The sequence below is a fragment of the Chionomys nivalis genome, chromosome 1 (genome assembly GCF_950005125.1).
Source record: "Chionomys nivalis chromosome 1, mChiNiv1.1, whole genome shotgun sequence".
Classification (NCBI taxonomy): domain Eukaryota; kingdom Metazoa; phylum Chordata; class Mammalia; order Rodentia; family Cricetidae; genus Chionomys; species Chionomys nivalis.
Window position 1 is genome coordinate 19,535,241 of NC_080086.1, and position 17,093 is coordinate 19,552,333.

The 17,093-nt window shown below is 36.2% G+C and overlaps 1 protein-coding gene across 1 annotated transcript in view; it reads left to right on the forward strand.

Annotated features, from left to right (window-relative positions):
- Positions 1 to 391: 391 nt before the first annotated feature.
- LOC130885410 (killer cell lectin-like receptor 2) overlaps positions 392 to 17,093 on the forward strand; it is a 35,623-nt gene continuing 18,921 nt past the window's right edge. The window contains exons 1-3 of the mRNA XM_057786890.1: positions 392 to 503; positions 2,268 to 2,354; positions 3,277 to 3,489. Of these exons, the coding sequence (XP_057642873.1) occupies positions 392 to 503; positions 2,268 to 2,354; positions 3,277 to 3,489 (412 nt within the window). The remainder of the gene's footprint in view (positions 504 to 2,267; positions 2,355 to 3,276; positions 3,490 to 17,093) is intronic.

Consider the following 17,093-nt stretch of genomic DNA (forward strand, 5'->3'; position numbering starts at 1 on the left):
AAGTTTTTCAATGATTTTTTATCCAGTGGTACCAATTTTTCCTAACATTTTTATATTTGTTGAATATTTTGAACAAATAGGCTATGCCAATATTACAATAACTTATTAGTATATTTTAAATTCATTCAGTATTTTCTGATAATAATTACTGTGACTAATAACAATATAAATGACTTTAATAGAAATCTTCAAAGACTTCTCACCTCTAGTGGAATTCAAGGTCAGTCCCTGTTAGGATGTTTGGATTGCTATAGAAGTCAAATCCCACCCCTTCCTATCACACTGTAGCATCAGATCCAGGTCTCTTCCTAATGGTGGAAATTTTAACTTTTTCTTAAGAAATCACTCAAGGTCGGGTTTTAAAGCAAAGCATACTTTACTTACTATCAAGATGAGTGATGAGGAGATCACTTACACAACTGTGAGATTTGGTAAGTCTTCAGAATTGCAGAACCGAGGAAGGCATGATGAGACTCAAGCGCCGAGACAAACTGTTCACAGAGGTAAATGTTTTAAACATTTAAATTCACTTGGATTTTATGCCTTGTAACTTTTGATATTTGAAAACAATATCCTACTGGCTTCTATTGAAATCAGTTGGGCTACACAAGAGTAGAAGTGATGTGAGTGTGAGTGGGAAAGTCATCGTGTACAAAACTGTTCAAAAATAAGTTATAATAAAGTGGTCAATTTTTAAAATAAAAAAAACAGATAAAGAGAGTGAAAAAATGTAACTCTACTTCTACTTCTAATTAGTTATTGATGAAGCAGAACAATAGGAGTCTATAAGCAAATGTTCTTGAGAATCAAGTAGTGAGAAGTTAATACTTTCTGTCAAATTTGAAAAAAAAACAACATTAGGAGGTTTTATTTCTTTTTGTTTTGTTTTGTTTTGTTTTGTTTTGTTTTTCAAGACAGGGTTTCTCTGTGGTTTTGGAGCCTGTCCTGGAACTAGCTCTGTAGACCAGGCTGGTCTCGAACTCACAGAAATCCGCCTGCCTCTGCCTCCCAAGTGCTGGGATTAAAGGTGAGCACCACCACCGCCCGGCAGGAGGTTTTAATTCAGTTTAGTCAAGATGAATTCTGAAACTTTAAAAAATAGCAGACAAACTGCAGTCTGAAGAAAACTAAATGTTCTAGAGTAACAAATCTCAAATGCATTAGAAATAATACTTTCACTCTAACATAAAGTGCTTTAACTGTCTGAAGTATTCCCAAGATCTAATGCAACGAAGCAGCAACAATAATTCATCAGATGAGAAAGTCTCCTGGGAAGAAGGTTGCAGAGGAAGAGGAGGATAGGAGAGGGTAGTGAGGGTGGGGAGGACTAAATCATACTGCATTTAAAGAAATGTCGAAGAAAATTAAGTGTATTAATAAAAAGCAGGAGTCTTTCCTTTCTTTCTTTCTTCTTTTTTTGTTTTTCAAGACAGGGTTTTTCTGTAGTTTTGGAGCCTCCCCTGGAACCCACTCTGTATACCAGGCTGGCTTGGAACTCACAGAGATCCACGTGTTTCTGCCTCCCAAGTGCTGGAATTAAAGACGTGAGCCACCACTGCCTGGATCTTTTTTTTTTTTTTCTGTACACAGTCTGCTCACACTGTGACAAATTGACTCCAGCTGAGAGCCTTTATTTCTTTAATCAGGTGATAATCAGATGCATGGCTTTCACGTTTCCAACACCTGAGATACACAAAAGTGTTCAGTATTTTCTGAAGAAGATTGGATTTAGAGGAAAAAAGAGAGAGTTAACTTTAGGATCCTGTAAGAATGAGCCTATGTACAGGTCAACTCCAATCTGCCAAGGTTCTCTAGAGTTCTCAAGAACATCGACCCTCTTTGGTTCCTCCTCATCCTCAGTTATGCTCACTTGGTGGACTGCACACTCCAATTTGGGGTCTTCTACTTGGACTATGTCTGTCCTTCCAGTGCTTATTGAAGGATGCACTTTTGATCCTGTAGAACTGGGGGAGGAGGGGCCTGTGCTTGTCATCCAGCTACTTCTAGGCTGAGACAGGAGGATTGAGAATACAAAACTAAAGGTGAAAAAAGTTTGGAATCCTGTGAAACTTCTCAAATGTAACATTTCTACGGTAGGTAAATTTTAGGGAGAGATCTACAACTTAGAAAGCACAATTTTGTTCAGTCAGGTTGTAAGATGGACTTCTGTAAAATTTTTAGAGACCAGGTTATGCAAATTTATGATTTATAAAAGGATACGCTCTTTTCATGGTGATAATTTTCTTGCTTTGCTTTGTTTATTTAAGAGTGTTTAGCCCCCTGGTACCTCATTGCAATATCTCTGGGAATCCTTTGTTCCTTTCTGGTGGCCGTTGCAGTGTTGGTGGCATATCGTGAGTAACTGATAAATATCTTCTTTGCCTTTCTGCCTAAGTAATAACTTTAGACACTACTTATGCAGTTAACACTGTCCATTGTCCTGACTATAATCAGGGAATGTGCCATATGGTTCTGGACTTTGGATGTTTTTTTCCTGATGCTACAGTATCCTGTTCTCTTACATACCTATCTTATTAACTCTGAGGCTGTTAGGAGCTGCCTCATTTTGTCTCAGTTTTGGTCATATTCCTTTTGACGACTTGGTGGCAGTTTGCCTTCTGAGGAATTTATGATAGTCAGCTTTCTGAACTCAGGTGATTGTGAATCTTAAATAAGCATCTGTGAGAAATAGATGTGCAAAAGAAATGATGATTGTTTATTTAATTTACTCTGTGAATGTTAAGTTAGAAGAAAATAATTCATTTGTACAGAGACATTAAAGCTTGAGCTTTTTGAGATTTTGTCAAATGTTTAGAGAAACTCACTCTCAGTCTGGGCTAAAACATAGCTACATATATGGATATTATGCCTTCCAAAGACTCCAATGGGAATTGTATAATTTCTTAATGCTTCTTCCTTCACATTTTCATATTGTGTTAAGTGTTCACTGAATATTTTACTTAGTTATTTACTTGTAAGTTTTGTGGTGTTAAAATGTGAATTAATTAGGAGGTATGGTGCTTCCACTACAGTTTTATTAGCTGTCCCAATCATTTACTTTACACTGAAATTGCTGATAGAACTCTATCTGCTGATACACAGAAACTGATATTTCAATCTCTATAGTCAATTGATATGTTAATTTCTAAACTTTAAAGTAAAAATGACAGTAATGACATATGTTGGTATAAAATTGAAGTTTTTCCTCTAATATTAGATTTTAATACTTATTCCATATGAGCATTTTTTTGGTGTTATATCTGCTCTTAATCTTAGTTTCTCAGTATAGTGGAAACAAACATGAACTGCAGAAAAATCTAAACAACCTCACTCAACAGTATCACACCCTGCAAAAGAACAACTCCCTGATGAAAGAAATGCTGGATAATAAGTCTAGAGAGTTTGATGACCTCAAACGTCAGAAGGAACTTGACTCCTGCAACAGATGCTCTGGGGAAACTAAAGTTTTAGATTGCATAAAGCTCATAGGTATGGAGGGGATCTTGAATAAGGAATTGCTCTATTTCTGTATTGATTCTTCTCCACAAGTCCTGTTAGCCACTTTTAACACTGGTGATATGTGAGTTAATGGTTGGGGTTTCATGTAGAGGTAACGAACCCTGGAAATCCTTGTTTGGATTAGGATAATCTTATAGTATCTAGAACTCAGGGGTCTTCAGGTGCTCCTACTGCTACCAGTGCGTGGAATTACAGTTCATTGCAGCTAAGAATTCAAATCATTTTTGTTTATGGGAAAGTTTAAGTCTCCAACTTTGTTCTTGTCAGAACATCAAGTTTTTAGTAAAAGTGCATTTACAAAATATTTAGGTTAAAATGGATGTAGAGCATTTAGATGGATGCAGTCACAGAATAACAATGTGTGTGTGTTTTCTTCTGTCTTGTTATGAGAAAATTGGCCTGTTTATGACTAAGATATCATCCCTAAAGCTCAAAAGGGAGTTTCACAAAGGCTGTTCACATTCATGCACTTCTATCAGTAACACTATTAATGACACCTAGAAGATTCACATATCAAGTGTTTTGAGGAAATTTTTTTATTTTTATCATGACTGGTTATCTTTAATTGATTCAATTGATCAATGATTATTAAATAATTGTTCAGGATTTAGAGTTTACAAAAAGTTTTTGTATATGAACTTACTGTGCTATGATAGTAGAGGTTGACAATTTCATTATTCAAGGATTGATGATATCTTTAAAATTGCTACATTATAAAATTTGTGGGAAGAAATGAAAAATCTCCCCCAAAATCTTTAAAGTATTCCATACCATGGAAAACATTTTGTGTCATTCTTTTTTTTTGAAAAAACCTTTGTCATCTGTAAATGATAGTTTAACACTGTAATCCCTGTACTTAGGAGGCTGAGACAGAAAGACTGTAAATTTGAGAACAGTCTATATAGCGCAACAAATTACAGGCCAGCCTGAGCCACACAATAATACTTCTTCATAGGAAAACAGAGACTGAAGATAGAGTTTGTTAATTGAACATGGCCATTCACATCCCCTCAACAAACAAAATAATTGTATTGAGGTGTTGTTGTTACACAAACTGGACACATTTCATTGTTTTCAACTTGACATGTTTGGACATATGAGCACACTGCTGAAGGCATCAACATAATCAGAACAGACTATCACCTTCACAAGCTCTTTCATATGTCTCTTATGTGTCTTAAAATAAGAGCATCTAACACAGATCATAGCACAACTCTAAATGTACAGTATGTCTGAACCAGTGTGGGCACAATCTAGAATTCTGTCACGTTTGCAACAGACAATGTTTGTTCCCCACCCTCAAGCTCCTTACTACACAGCTCTGTTTCATAGATTTGGACTGTGTTAGCACCCTCATCTGAGTTGAGTCATGAAGTTTGGTCCTGGGCCTGGTTTGTTTCATTTTGCACACCATGCTCAAGTTCATCTATGTTTGTCACAGTGGTCCGTGTCTGTATTGTTGGTGTTGAGGTGTTGAGGCTTATTCTATAGGCCTGGTTGTCTTAGAATCTACTTTATAGCCAAGGCTAGTATGGAAGTCATCACTACTTAGCCTATGCTGGCCTCAAACTGCTGGTTACCCTCCTGTCTCACTATCTGGAGTGCTTAGTTCATGGGCATAAGCCATCATGCCCAGCCTATTTACTTCTCTTTAAGGGATAGACAGTATTCCTTTATGTGCATCTGCTATAGTTTTGATACTGATTTATCCATAATGGACACAACAGATGTTTCCACACATTTACTGTTATAGACAATGTTGCATACAGGAGTCTCTCTGCATTCTAAAATCTCAATTTCTGAGAGCCGTGCTATTTTTCTTAGTTATAGATACTTAATAAATGCATTTCTCTGAAGAGAGTATGCCAGAAAATAAGAAGTTTAATTATTCACCTCCTCTGTTGTAGGCAAAAATGTTGAAGGACAGTGTTTCTGCTGTGGCATAAAATGTTATTTCATTGTGGACAATAAACATTGGAGTGGATGTATACAGACCTGCCAGAATTACAGCTTAAAACTTTTGAAGATAGACGATGATGATGAACTGGTACCGTAGACTCTTCCATGCTTTTCTATTCTCTGGGAGTGTGTCTCTAACCCTTGGATAGTGGCATACTGAGTTCAGGCATGCTTTTGAAAGTAAAACCTTCAAGATTGTATATGGTTTGCCGGTAATGTGAGCAAAACTGTTCAGTAGGAATCCTGGCTTAGTGTCAGGACACAGGGTCTTTGACAAAGAGACTCAATATTAAGAGACAACCGTATCTTTGCAATCTCCTCCCTTTCTCAAGTATATGCAAGAGAATCCCTCAGAAAATCATGTTCTCCCTGAATAAGTTTAATGCTTTGGTATAGAATATCCAGTGACTGACATTTATTTATTTTGAGTGCCAGCTACACCATTTCCTGGAAATTAGTACTTGCTCCTTGGAGTCCAGAAGTGAGACTGTCTGAAATGAGCAGTTAGATGACAATAGAGAAATTAAGTGACTTCTTGGCCCATTTTCAAAATGGAACTTACATAAGAACTATGTAATAAATGGTTTTAACTAGTTAGTCCCATGGTGATTTTCACAGAATCTGGCCACAATATTTATTTCATAATATTCTCATGTTTCAAAAAAGTTATCTATCTCTAGACATGAGTATTTAAAAGAACAAAATGATCAAGGTCCTGACATTTTCTGTTTACATTTGTTACTAAAGAAATATATCCCAATACACAGAGGATATTTTTCTAGAGAAACAGTTGAAGGTTTCAGCCTGAAACCTCTGTGATTTAGAACATGATGCATTATTTATACAGCAATTTATTTATAAGATTGAATAATTATGGTACAAAATGTGTTTTAATTTAATGTAATCACATAATTTTCCATTTGACACAGAAAATGTAGATAATCTAAAAATAATATGTCAAAATATATTTATTAATTTTAGTAATCATTCCATTGGAATGTCACATGAAAAGTACATTAAATATTCCCAAGTATCTTCCTCTCCTCATCAAGTTCTACCACAGAATAACTTCATCTCTGAAGCATGGAGTTTAATGCACTGCTTTTCAGAAAGAATTTTTCAACTTTTAAAATTTTTTTTGTTTATTTTACTTCTTTTCTGCTGTTTTCCCTCCAACCTCTCCTTCCAACCTCTCCCGACATTTCCTCCTGACTTCTACCCCCAATCCTTTCCTATTCCTTTTCTGTTCTGCAAAGAGTAGGCTTCCCATGGAATCAACAAAAAATGGGCATACCAAATTGCAGTAAGAACAAACACCCCCCCCCTTCCGTATTAAGACTGGGAAATGTGTCTCAACATAAGGAATAGAGTCTCAAAGCCCAGTAATAGAGTTAAAGACAGTTCGTGCTCCGACTGTCAGATGTCCCACAAGAAGACCAAGCTATATAACTGTCCCTTATGGAGAATCCAGTAAGTCTCATGCAGGCTCCCTGGTTGTCTCTTCAGAGACTGTGAGCTCTCATGGGTAAAGGGTAGTTGATAGTGTGGCTTCTCTTCTGAAGTCCTTGATCACTTTGGTTCGCCCCTCTTCTTCTTTTCAGCAGAAACTTGGTCTAAAGTCTGGCTGAGGGTCTGTGTCTCTATTTCTATCAGTAGCTGGATAAAGCCTCTCTGAAGACAATGGGCTATGAATCAATCTTTGAGTATTGTAAAGATTATTAGGCATTATTACATTGACATATTTTCTCCAGTTGTCTGATTCTATCCTAGATCTCTGGGGTCCCAGTGCTCCAGCAAGTGGGTCCTTGTATTCCAGGTAGTCTAGTGTTTTAGGGTGTGGCTTTAATTGGCTATTCCCCCAATCTCTAGGCCACCCTTATCCACACTTATCTCATTGACAGAACTGACTACAGTCATGTGGCTATGTGGCTAAGTTGGTGTCCCAATCCCTTCACTGGAAGTCTTACCTAGTCACAAGACACGGTCAGTTCAGGCTACATATCTGCCATTTTCAGCAGTCTTAGCTGGGATCATCCTTGTGAATTCATAGGAGATTCCCTTGTGCCAGGTTTCTACTTAACCCAGAAATACTCCCGCCCACATCATTCTTCTCTTTAAAAACTTTCTTCCTCCATCCCCACCTGTCCTCAGTCCACTTATGAAATCTCTTGTATTTCCCCATTCCCAGGGAGATCTAGGCATCACACCGTGAACCCTCAGTTTGATAATTTCCTGCCACTTACTCCTCTTGGGTGTGTTTGCTTCTTTTTGTTCTCGAGCTTTTGGATGTGCTGTTTAGTTGATAGTATGAGATCTCTCCAAATTCTTTATGAAAGCGTTTAGTGCTATGAACTTTCCTCTTCTCACCACTTTCAGTGTGCCCCATAGGTTTATATGTGGTATGCATTCATTTTCATTGAATTGTAGGAAGCCTTTAATTTCTTTATTCTTTCCTTAAACCTTGGTAACATAGTAGAGAGTTGTTTAGTTTCCATGAGTTTGTAGGCATTCTATTGTTTGTGTTATTGTTCAAATCTACCTTTAGTCCAAATATGTGATGAATTTTGGAGAAGGTTCCACGAGGTGCTGACAAGAAGATATTTTCTTTGTGTGGGTAAAATGTTTTGTAGATATCTGTTAGGTCCATTTGAGTTACAATGTCTGTTACATCATTTATCTAGTTGTTGTCTGGATGCCTTGACAATGGATGAGAGATTGGTATTGAAGTCTCCTACTTTAATTTGTAGGGTTTGATGTGTGATTTATACTTTAGCAATATTTCTTTTACAAATGAGATTGCTCTTCCATTTGGGGCATGTATATTAAAGAATAGAGATATCATCTTGGTGGATTTTCTACTTTCCTGGGTTTAAAATGCTCCTTTTCATATATTTTGACAAAATTTGGTTTGAAGTCTGTTTTGTTAGATATTGGGGTAGCTATACCACCTTGTTTCCTGGGTTCATTTGGATGGAAAAAACTTTTCCAACTCTTAACTTTGAGTCAATGTTGAAGTGTGTTTCTTGTATGCAACAGATGAATGGATCATGTTTTTATATCCATTCTGGTAGACTGTATTTTTTATTGAAGGATATTGATATTGATGTACATTAATGACCAGTGATTGTTAATGCCTAATATTTTTACTGGTGTTGGTGATGATGTGTTTGTGTATATGTACACATGTGTTTGTGTGTGTGTGTGTGTGTGTGTTTCCCTTCTTTGGGTTTTGCTGTTATGGGATTATCTATTGCCTGTGTTTTATGTGTGTAGTTAACTTCATTGGGTTGGAATTTTCTTTCAAGTACTTTTGGTAGGACTGATTTGTATATAGATATTGTTGAAATTTCACTTTGTCATGAAATATCTTGTTTTCACAATCTATGGTGATTGAGAATTTTCCTGGGTTTAGTTTTCTGTACTGGCATCTGTAGTCTCTTAGAATCTGTATGACATCAGTCCAGGTCTTTTTGGCTTTTCTCAACTTCTGTTGAGAAGTTAGGTATAATTCTGATAGGTCTGCCTTTAAATGTTACTTGGTATTTTTTGACAGTATTTTATTTATCTTCTTATTCTTGTAGTAATGGGAATCAAATTCACAACCCTGCTCATGTTTGGCAAATTTGTTCAACAATGTAAAATATCCACGTGTAAAGATAATAGAAGTATAACAAGAAGTTTATACTTTTTTTAGGTATAGTGACATATATTTCTTTTTAAAAATGTATTTATTTACTTTTAAAATGATATTTCCTCATTTTAAATACCTATCCCTGTTCCCACTCCCTCCTTCTGCTCTCCCTACCTTCCCCCCACTCCAGCCCCCATCTACTCCTCAAAGACAGCAAGGCTTTCCATGAGGAGTGAACGAAGTCTGATACCTGACGTTGAGGTGGGACCAAGGCTGTCCCCCCATACTCAGGCTGAGTTGGGTATCCCTCTGAAAAGGATGGGCTCCAAAATGCCAGCTCAAGCTGGGAATCCAAAATTATCTGAAGACTCAGCAATACCACTTGTGGACATATACCCAAAGAAGCACACATTCCACAGGGACATTTGCTCAACTGTGTTTATAGCAACATTTTTCATAATATCCAGAACATGGAAATAGCCTAGGTTCACCTCAAACTGAGAATGAATAAAGAAAACGTGATACATTTCTATAACGGTGTATTACTCAGTGGTAGAAAAAACAATGACAACATGGTCTTTTTGATAATGCTGCTTTTAATATTCATTTTTATTATGTATGTTTAGTGCTTTGATTATAATGTGGCATTGGGATTTCCTTTTTTTGTTCTTTATTTCTTTTTTCTTTTCTTTCTTTCTTAATTTTCTTTTTCTTTCTTTATTTTTCTTTCTTTATTTTTTTTTGGTTATTCAAAATACAGGTTTCTAAGTAGCTATGAAGCCACTGCTGAAACTTACTCTGTAAACCAGGCTGGCATCAAATTCACAGATCTCTGCCTCCTACTCAGGAGGCTGGGATTAAAGATGTGTGCCACCACTGCCCAGAAGGATTTTCTTATTTAATTCAATCTATTTGGTATTTTGTAATCTCCTTTACTTTCTTTCCTAACCATTTTCTTTAGGTCAGAAAAATTTTCTTCTGTGATTTCATTAAATATAGTCTTTGGATTTTTGAGTTGGGATTCTTCTCCTGTTCCCATTCTTCATAGGTTTGTTCCTTTCAGTGTCTCAGATTTCCTGGATATTTCATATTAGGAGTTTTTGAGTAATAACTTTTTCTTTAACCACTGAATTTATTTCTTCTATCATAACTTCAACACTTGAGAATCTCTTCCATCTCTTATATTCTGTTGGCAACGCTTGCATCTTTAGTTTTTGTTCACTTACACCAAATTTCCATTTTCAGAACTCCTTTAGTTTGTCTTTTATTTTTCTGTTTCTACTTCAATTTTCAGGTCTTTAAAATTTCTTCACCTGTTCATTTGTTTGTTTTTATTGGTTTTCTCGACATTCTTTAAGGGATTTATTGATTTCTTCAATTTCTGGTTGTCTTTTTCTTGATTTCTTTAAGGAAGTTTCTCATTTCTCTTTCCTGGTCTTCTATCATCTTCATAAAGTTGTTTTCATGGTTGTTTTCTTCTGTTTTTGCTGACTTGGAATATACAGGTTTTACTGTCATAGGATACCTGGGATATAATGGTGCTCTATTGTCTTGAGTGTTGTTGATTGTATTCTTATAATGCCATTTAGCTATCTGGTTATAAAATGATTATAGGTCTAGATATGGAATTCTGTGTTTGGTTTTGTTACATTGACGATTTGTTCTTTGGTTTCTGTTTCCTTTTTTAATCTTCTCATCTTTGTTTTCTGGATTTATAGTGGTCAGTAAGAACTTTTATCTGTCTAAGTTGGGATCTGAACTTCTGATGGTTAAGTTGTCCTTTGTTCTAGTGAGGGGGAGGTCTCTGTTCTTTTTACTTGTGTGGTTTGGTTTTGTGATTCGTGTGGTCTATACTTCAGCAGTAGGATTCTGCCAGAGTTGGAAGTAGGGCCTAACAGTTGTGCTCGTGATGAGGTAGAAGGGAGAGGACCTCACGATGGGTCTTGAGGAACAGAATCTGTGAAGTGGTGCTGTTTGACTGGCAGGCAGATCACACACCTGCTCTTCAGACTGGTCTGGATTGTACCCGAGTCTATGAAGTCTTCTGGTGTTGGAAAGAATTTTTCATTTTAATGTATTTGGTTGAAGACAGAGGATCACATATGATAACCACTTCCCACATGCTTCTGTAGTCTTCTGAAATGTGCATTTGAATAATTTCATAATTACATATGGAGCTGATATGCAATGTTCATTTAGGGGTCTGAATAAGGAAGATTGTAAATTCAAGGACAGCCTTGGCTACACAGTGAGACTTTCTCTGAGAAACACAGTCACAAAACTTTTCACGAATCCAGTATCTTTAGATACCTGATTTTTTAAAAAAATAACTTACATAATTTATTGGTTTTGGCATAAATTAACCACTAGTGAAAACTTACTTTAAAAATGAACTTTGAGGGATTGGAGAAAACAAAAACAACAGAGAACTAACATAAAAATAGCTAGGATATGTTATGTTGCTCTTTCTCTGAAATAGAAGAAAATTTTATCATCAGGTATATCTTTTCCCTTGCAGAAGTTCCTTCAGGTCAAAGTTAAACCAAACAGTTACTGGATTGGATTATCGTATGATGAAAGAAATAGCAACTGGCAATGGATTGATGATTACCCATCTAACCTGTGAGTTTCTTGAACACTCACACTCTAACAGTGGTACATGATTTGGGAGGATTGTGTGTGATATAGGATGTCCTTCTGTATATGTGTTGCCTTTATTAGTTAATGAGTAAAGATGTTTTGTTCAATGGCTTAGCAGAGTAAAGCCATGTGGGGTTTCTAAATAGAGATAGAGAGAGTTGCCATGTAGCTGCTGGAGGAGTAAAATGCTGCACCAGTAACCCACTTGTGGCAATACACAAAATAATAGAAATTGGTAAATTTAATAGAGCTAATCAGTAAGAAGTCTAAGATATTGACCAAACAGTATTATAATTAATATAGTTTCTGTGTGGTTGTGTTTGAGCAGCTTAAAAATGAAAGCACAGTCCCTGTTTGATATAGATATGGATAATCTGCATTGGTATGGATTTTGGTTTATTGATATGAATTTAAGGTCAGTTTTGTTATATGTTTATGCATTTCTGATCTTGATTAAAGTATTGTGTTTGTGTAGCTCATTTAAAATGTAATGTATAAATAAGAAATATAAGTTAATAGTTAATCATCTATAATAGTCAAGCTTGCAGTCATGTTAGTTAGGTTTCTAGATGTACAGAGATATATTTCAGATGGATAGATATACTTCAAACCTTTCAAAGACTACAAAATTTGGCATTTAAAATGTATTAAGATTCTAAGACTTTTCATGACAATGAGACACATATGCTTCTGGCAGCACAAGCTACTTCAAGAGGAAAATGGGCATCGCAGAGGCTAGTTATGGAGTTGGTTAGCCATTTGGGCAAGAAACTGTTCTTGCTTGGACTGCTTGATAAACGAAACATGCAGGAACCATAAAGAAATGACTGATGAGCTTGCCTAAAGGTGAGACCATCCTTCAGTGTTCCTGCTCCATAAGAGAATCTGCTAGACATTCTACAGGACACAGAAGAAAATGACTGACAAGCTGCAAATATAGGTGAAACTGTCTTCAAAATTTCCTGCTTCGTGGAAAAGTCTACTGGATACTTATAGCCAATAGTCTGAAGATGGATGCCACAACAATACAGAAGAACTTTGGGTGACTGTTCTAATAGCAAAATGTCTCTGTCAATTCTAGAGTTTTGAAAGCTGCTTACAATGAACTTATTGTTTACTTAGGTAATAGTATATCCTTCTGGAGTCTTTGATGGAGCTGAAGAATTTATAGTTATAGTTTTCTTTAGTTATGATAAAAGATAAAAGTAGATATAAATATTTTAACTGTAATTCTTGCTTGATAACTGTTTTGTTACATGTAATTTTACTGTGTTAAAGTTAAAGCCTTCCATTTTGTTTAAAAAAAAGGGGGAAATGGTGAAGGACAGCCTTCTGTCTATGTGTTGCTTTTATTGGTTAAAGAATAAAGCACTACTTTGAGCCTATGCAAGGGAAGAACAGAACTAGAAGGAGAAAGCTAGGCTGTATGCTGAAAAGAAGGGCAGAGTCAGAGAGAAGCAATGGAGCCTCTGGAGACAGATGCTGGGAATTTTAGCTGGTAAGCCACGGTCATGTGGCAATACACAGACTAATAGAAATGGGTTAAATTAATATAAGAGTTAGCCAATAAGAAGCTAGAGCTAATGGGCCAAGCAGTAGTTTAATTAATACAGTTTTGTGTGATTATTTTGGCCCTATCGGCCGGGATGAACAAGCAGTCCTCATGCAACACCTGTTTAAAAGTGGGCAAAGGCATTTCTCTCATTTCACATGGCTTTTCTCATTTCCTATGGAACCCATGGTTAAGAACAAGATGCATATCACATATTTTGATCAATGGTTAGACAGGGAAGAGGAATGGTCTAGAAGCTGACTGATAGTAATGTAATATTGAACACACATCAGGACTGTATGTTTTATGATGTGCAGAGCAGAAGCAAATCAAAGCTTAAGAAGACATTATATGACTGGATCATGCTGACATAGAATGAGTACGAGTATCTCAAACTTTCACTTGACTTTTTTCTGTAATTAGTGTATATAATTGTTTGTTATTTATAAATATAAGAATATGTTAATGTGTAATTTTCATTTTAAAGTGTTATAGTGTATAATGATATCAAAGTTATTTTCAATCTAGTAGAATGCTATTCATTAATTATCTTAATTAATAATATTTATTGAAAATATTATAATATACAGAATGAAATTTGATCATAAATATCCCCTGCTTACCCTCTCAACCTTACCCTGACTGTACACTAAAGTAGTCAATTATAACTCAAGTTTCCTTGATTAATACTTTCCATTGTTGTATGGTTATAGGACAATCACTGGAGCAAGCAACCCAAGCAGTAGCCACACCCCCAATAAAGAGTGAATCTGCCATTTCCAACAGCTGTCAGCCAACAATAGTGATTCACTAAAGGGCAAAGGGCAGTTCCGCATCTATGCTGTAATTTTAGCTGGCTCAACCCTGTGCAGGTTGCATATAGGTAACCACAACTGCTGAGTTTGTGATTTCATGGCCATGTCAATTCTGGAAGGCAGCATTTCACAGAGCTTTTCCACATCAACTGGATCTTACATTTTTCTACTTCCTCTTCACTGATACTGTCTGAGTATCTGTGGTTGCTGATTGTACACTTTTTTCTTCTCTTGAGCACTTTGAGCAACCCTGCCACTCTGTATTTCCAACTATATAAAGAAGCTTCTCTGAAAAAGTTTGAGGGAAGTCCTGATTAAGGGCATAAACTGAAATATCAAAACTGCAGTTTGGCCACATGACCACTTAGCAATGCAATTGTAGCAGATACCAACCTAGGGCTTGTGACCTCCCCAATGTTTGGCTTTTGATTTAGATTACAATACTGAACATTACATCTCTATGTGTTAAAGACCTCGGGGCCAATATGGGGAACATTTTGTCTTGCACGTCAGTATTGTAACATGCAGGGTTCAACGCTGGGTAAGATGTTCATATCTTTTCTCCCTCTAATGCCTGCAAAGCATTAGCTCAAGGGAAGATGCTTCTTGATTGGCTTGAGATTGATTTATCTATGTCCTGATATCAAAGTGTGTGCTGTTTTTAGTATTAGGGTCTTACCAAGTAATTATGTTAGATCACCAAGAACAGTGACAATGGCCTGTGCTGTTTTGGACACTTCTGTGATCTCTCTGACCAGTAATTTCTACCTTGATATGGAACTTCAACCAATCACATTCTGTTTAGGGTGGTCCCCCTGGGACCACAGAAAAACAGATAAAACATCCAGGTGAGCTTGCCTCTTCCCTTTTGTTCCCTGCGCTCCTAGATCGCTGGAACTCTGATTTTGTAAGTTTCCTTTCTTCTGTTTATTAAAGCAGAATCTTTTATATTAAGCTAGTCTGGTTAATTCTAACTACTGATTGACCATGCCCCTTCACTACCTTGCACTTTGATTTGCATTTAAAACTCATGTTCTTTATGACTCTCTTTTATATATTTACATTTTGATTTTAATTATATTTTCAGTAGAATATATTTTGATTAGATTTCCCACCTCTAAGACCTCCCAGATTCTCCACACCTCCCTATTCTTCTAAGTTAATGTTCTTTCTATCTCTTTCTCCCAAAAATAAAAACAAAAATGAAAATCAAATAAAACAAAAACTCAATCAGAGAAAAAAGACAAATAACAAATACATGCAAAAAAAAAAAAAAAAACCCTAAGCCACCATAGAAATGCGGAGTTTGTTTTGTGTTGGTCAATTACAAGTTTACTAACTAGTGGGTATCCATAAGGCATTTTGTATATCTTTAGTTTTGTTGAATTCACCCCTGATTCTTCTGTCCTTTATACCCCCAGTAATATTCCTATTTGTTCCTTTAATCTTCAGAAAATTCCCCCCTATTTTCTTATTACGTACTTATCTTTTCTCCTGCTTACTGATGGTTTTAGTATGGGATACTTAAATTTCTCCCCTAAGAAATTTGTGTTTTTCCATAAATAACTTTGCTAATTAGTTATACTTTTAAGTTGCCTTTTATATCATTTAAAAATCATTTTGATTTTTATTATTTTTTTCTTTTAATACAGGTTCATGTCAACAAAGCTTGCCTTGAAATCCTAATCCTTATGTCTCCATCTTTCAGGTGCTTGGACTACAAGTGCCTGTCCTGTATCTATTCTATTTAAAGATATCAACCATACTTATTTTACAGTCATTAGATGGTAATCCTAGAGCCTAAAGTTCTTTAGGTTTAATGTACTGTTTCTGTGGATTTTGCTCATGATGTCATTTTCTTTTGTGGTATTTCCAGAGTTTCTTTTCAGCAGCTGCAGAAACCATCTGACGCATAATAGTATCTACAGTGGTAACTTTCTCAGAAACCTTTCATTCAGTGTCTGGAAACATGCCAGGTCTGGCTCACTTCGGTTCTAAATGTGACCCCACCAAAGTGAGAGTTAGGTTCCAAATATGCAAGAAAATACCTTCCTTTCTTTTCTCCTAGGACACTCTCAAACAGGCTGTTACAGATGGGGCCAAGCTGTCACAACAGTGGCCAGGCTGTAACAGAGTTTGTCAGAAAACTGATGACCTTATAGGGTATATTGATATTTTTAAAACAAACAGATTAAAATCATTGTTATTAATTATGTTTTTTTTCTATGATGCATCCTTCCATAAATGATAGCTCTGCTATTCTTATCTATACCTCTCAAGGGATAAAATGATAGTGTTCACCATGTATGGCCACAGAGTTAATGAATTTGTTTGTATCGTACAGCACCATACAGAGTGAAATGGGCAGATGGTAACATTCAGAGTGAGGTGCTAGGTGTTGAGAGAATGCCTGTACCCAGGTTAAGAGATCTTTGTAGACCTTGGCTATGTAGCAAAACTGTTCACTAATGAGTGCTATAGGAATTCCTACAACCAGTAGCCTTTAAGTTACTTGCCAACTTGGGCCTGGCCCATTAAAATATAAATGCTAATGAAAAGTGCAAGGTTACTCTCTCTTTTGGCCTCTGGATAAGACTCCTGTTTCCCATTTGATCAGAGGACTGTGATCTGTGGGTCTACCCCTAAATAAATAACCCTTTATTATACTCAATTCTGAGCTAGTGTGAGATTTTGTTTTAGTGTCCATCTTCAAATGGTGGTATGGTAACTGGGGCCAGACATGAGGCTTCAGTAAGGAAACCTAGTGTTCAGAAGGTTTCTGTGACTTCCACAAGCATTATCACTAGTGGAAAGATGCAATAGCTTGGACACCTATACAAATGTCATCTTCTAATGAACCTAGTGAGAAGCTGTGAGATTACCATGTGTTTCTTGGCTAGTGGACATAGAGGTAAAGAAAGAGCTCATGATGCAGAAAATATGCTCTATGTGTGTCTTGTGAATACAAAATTTCTAC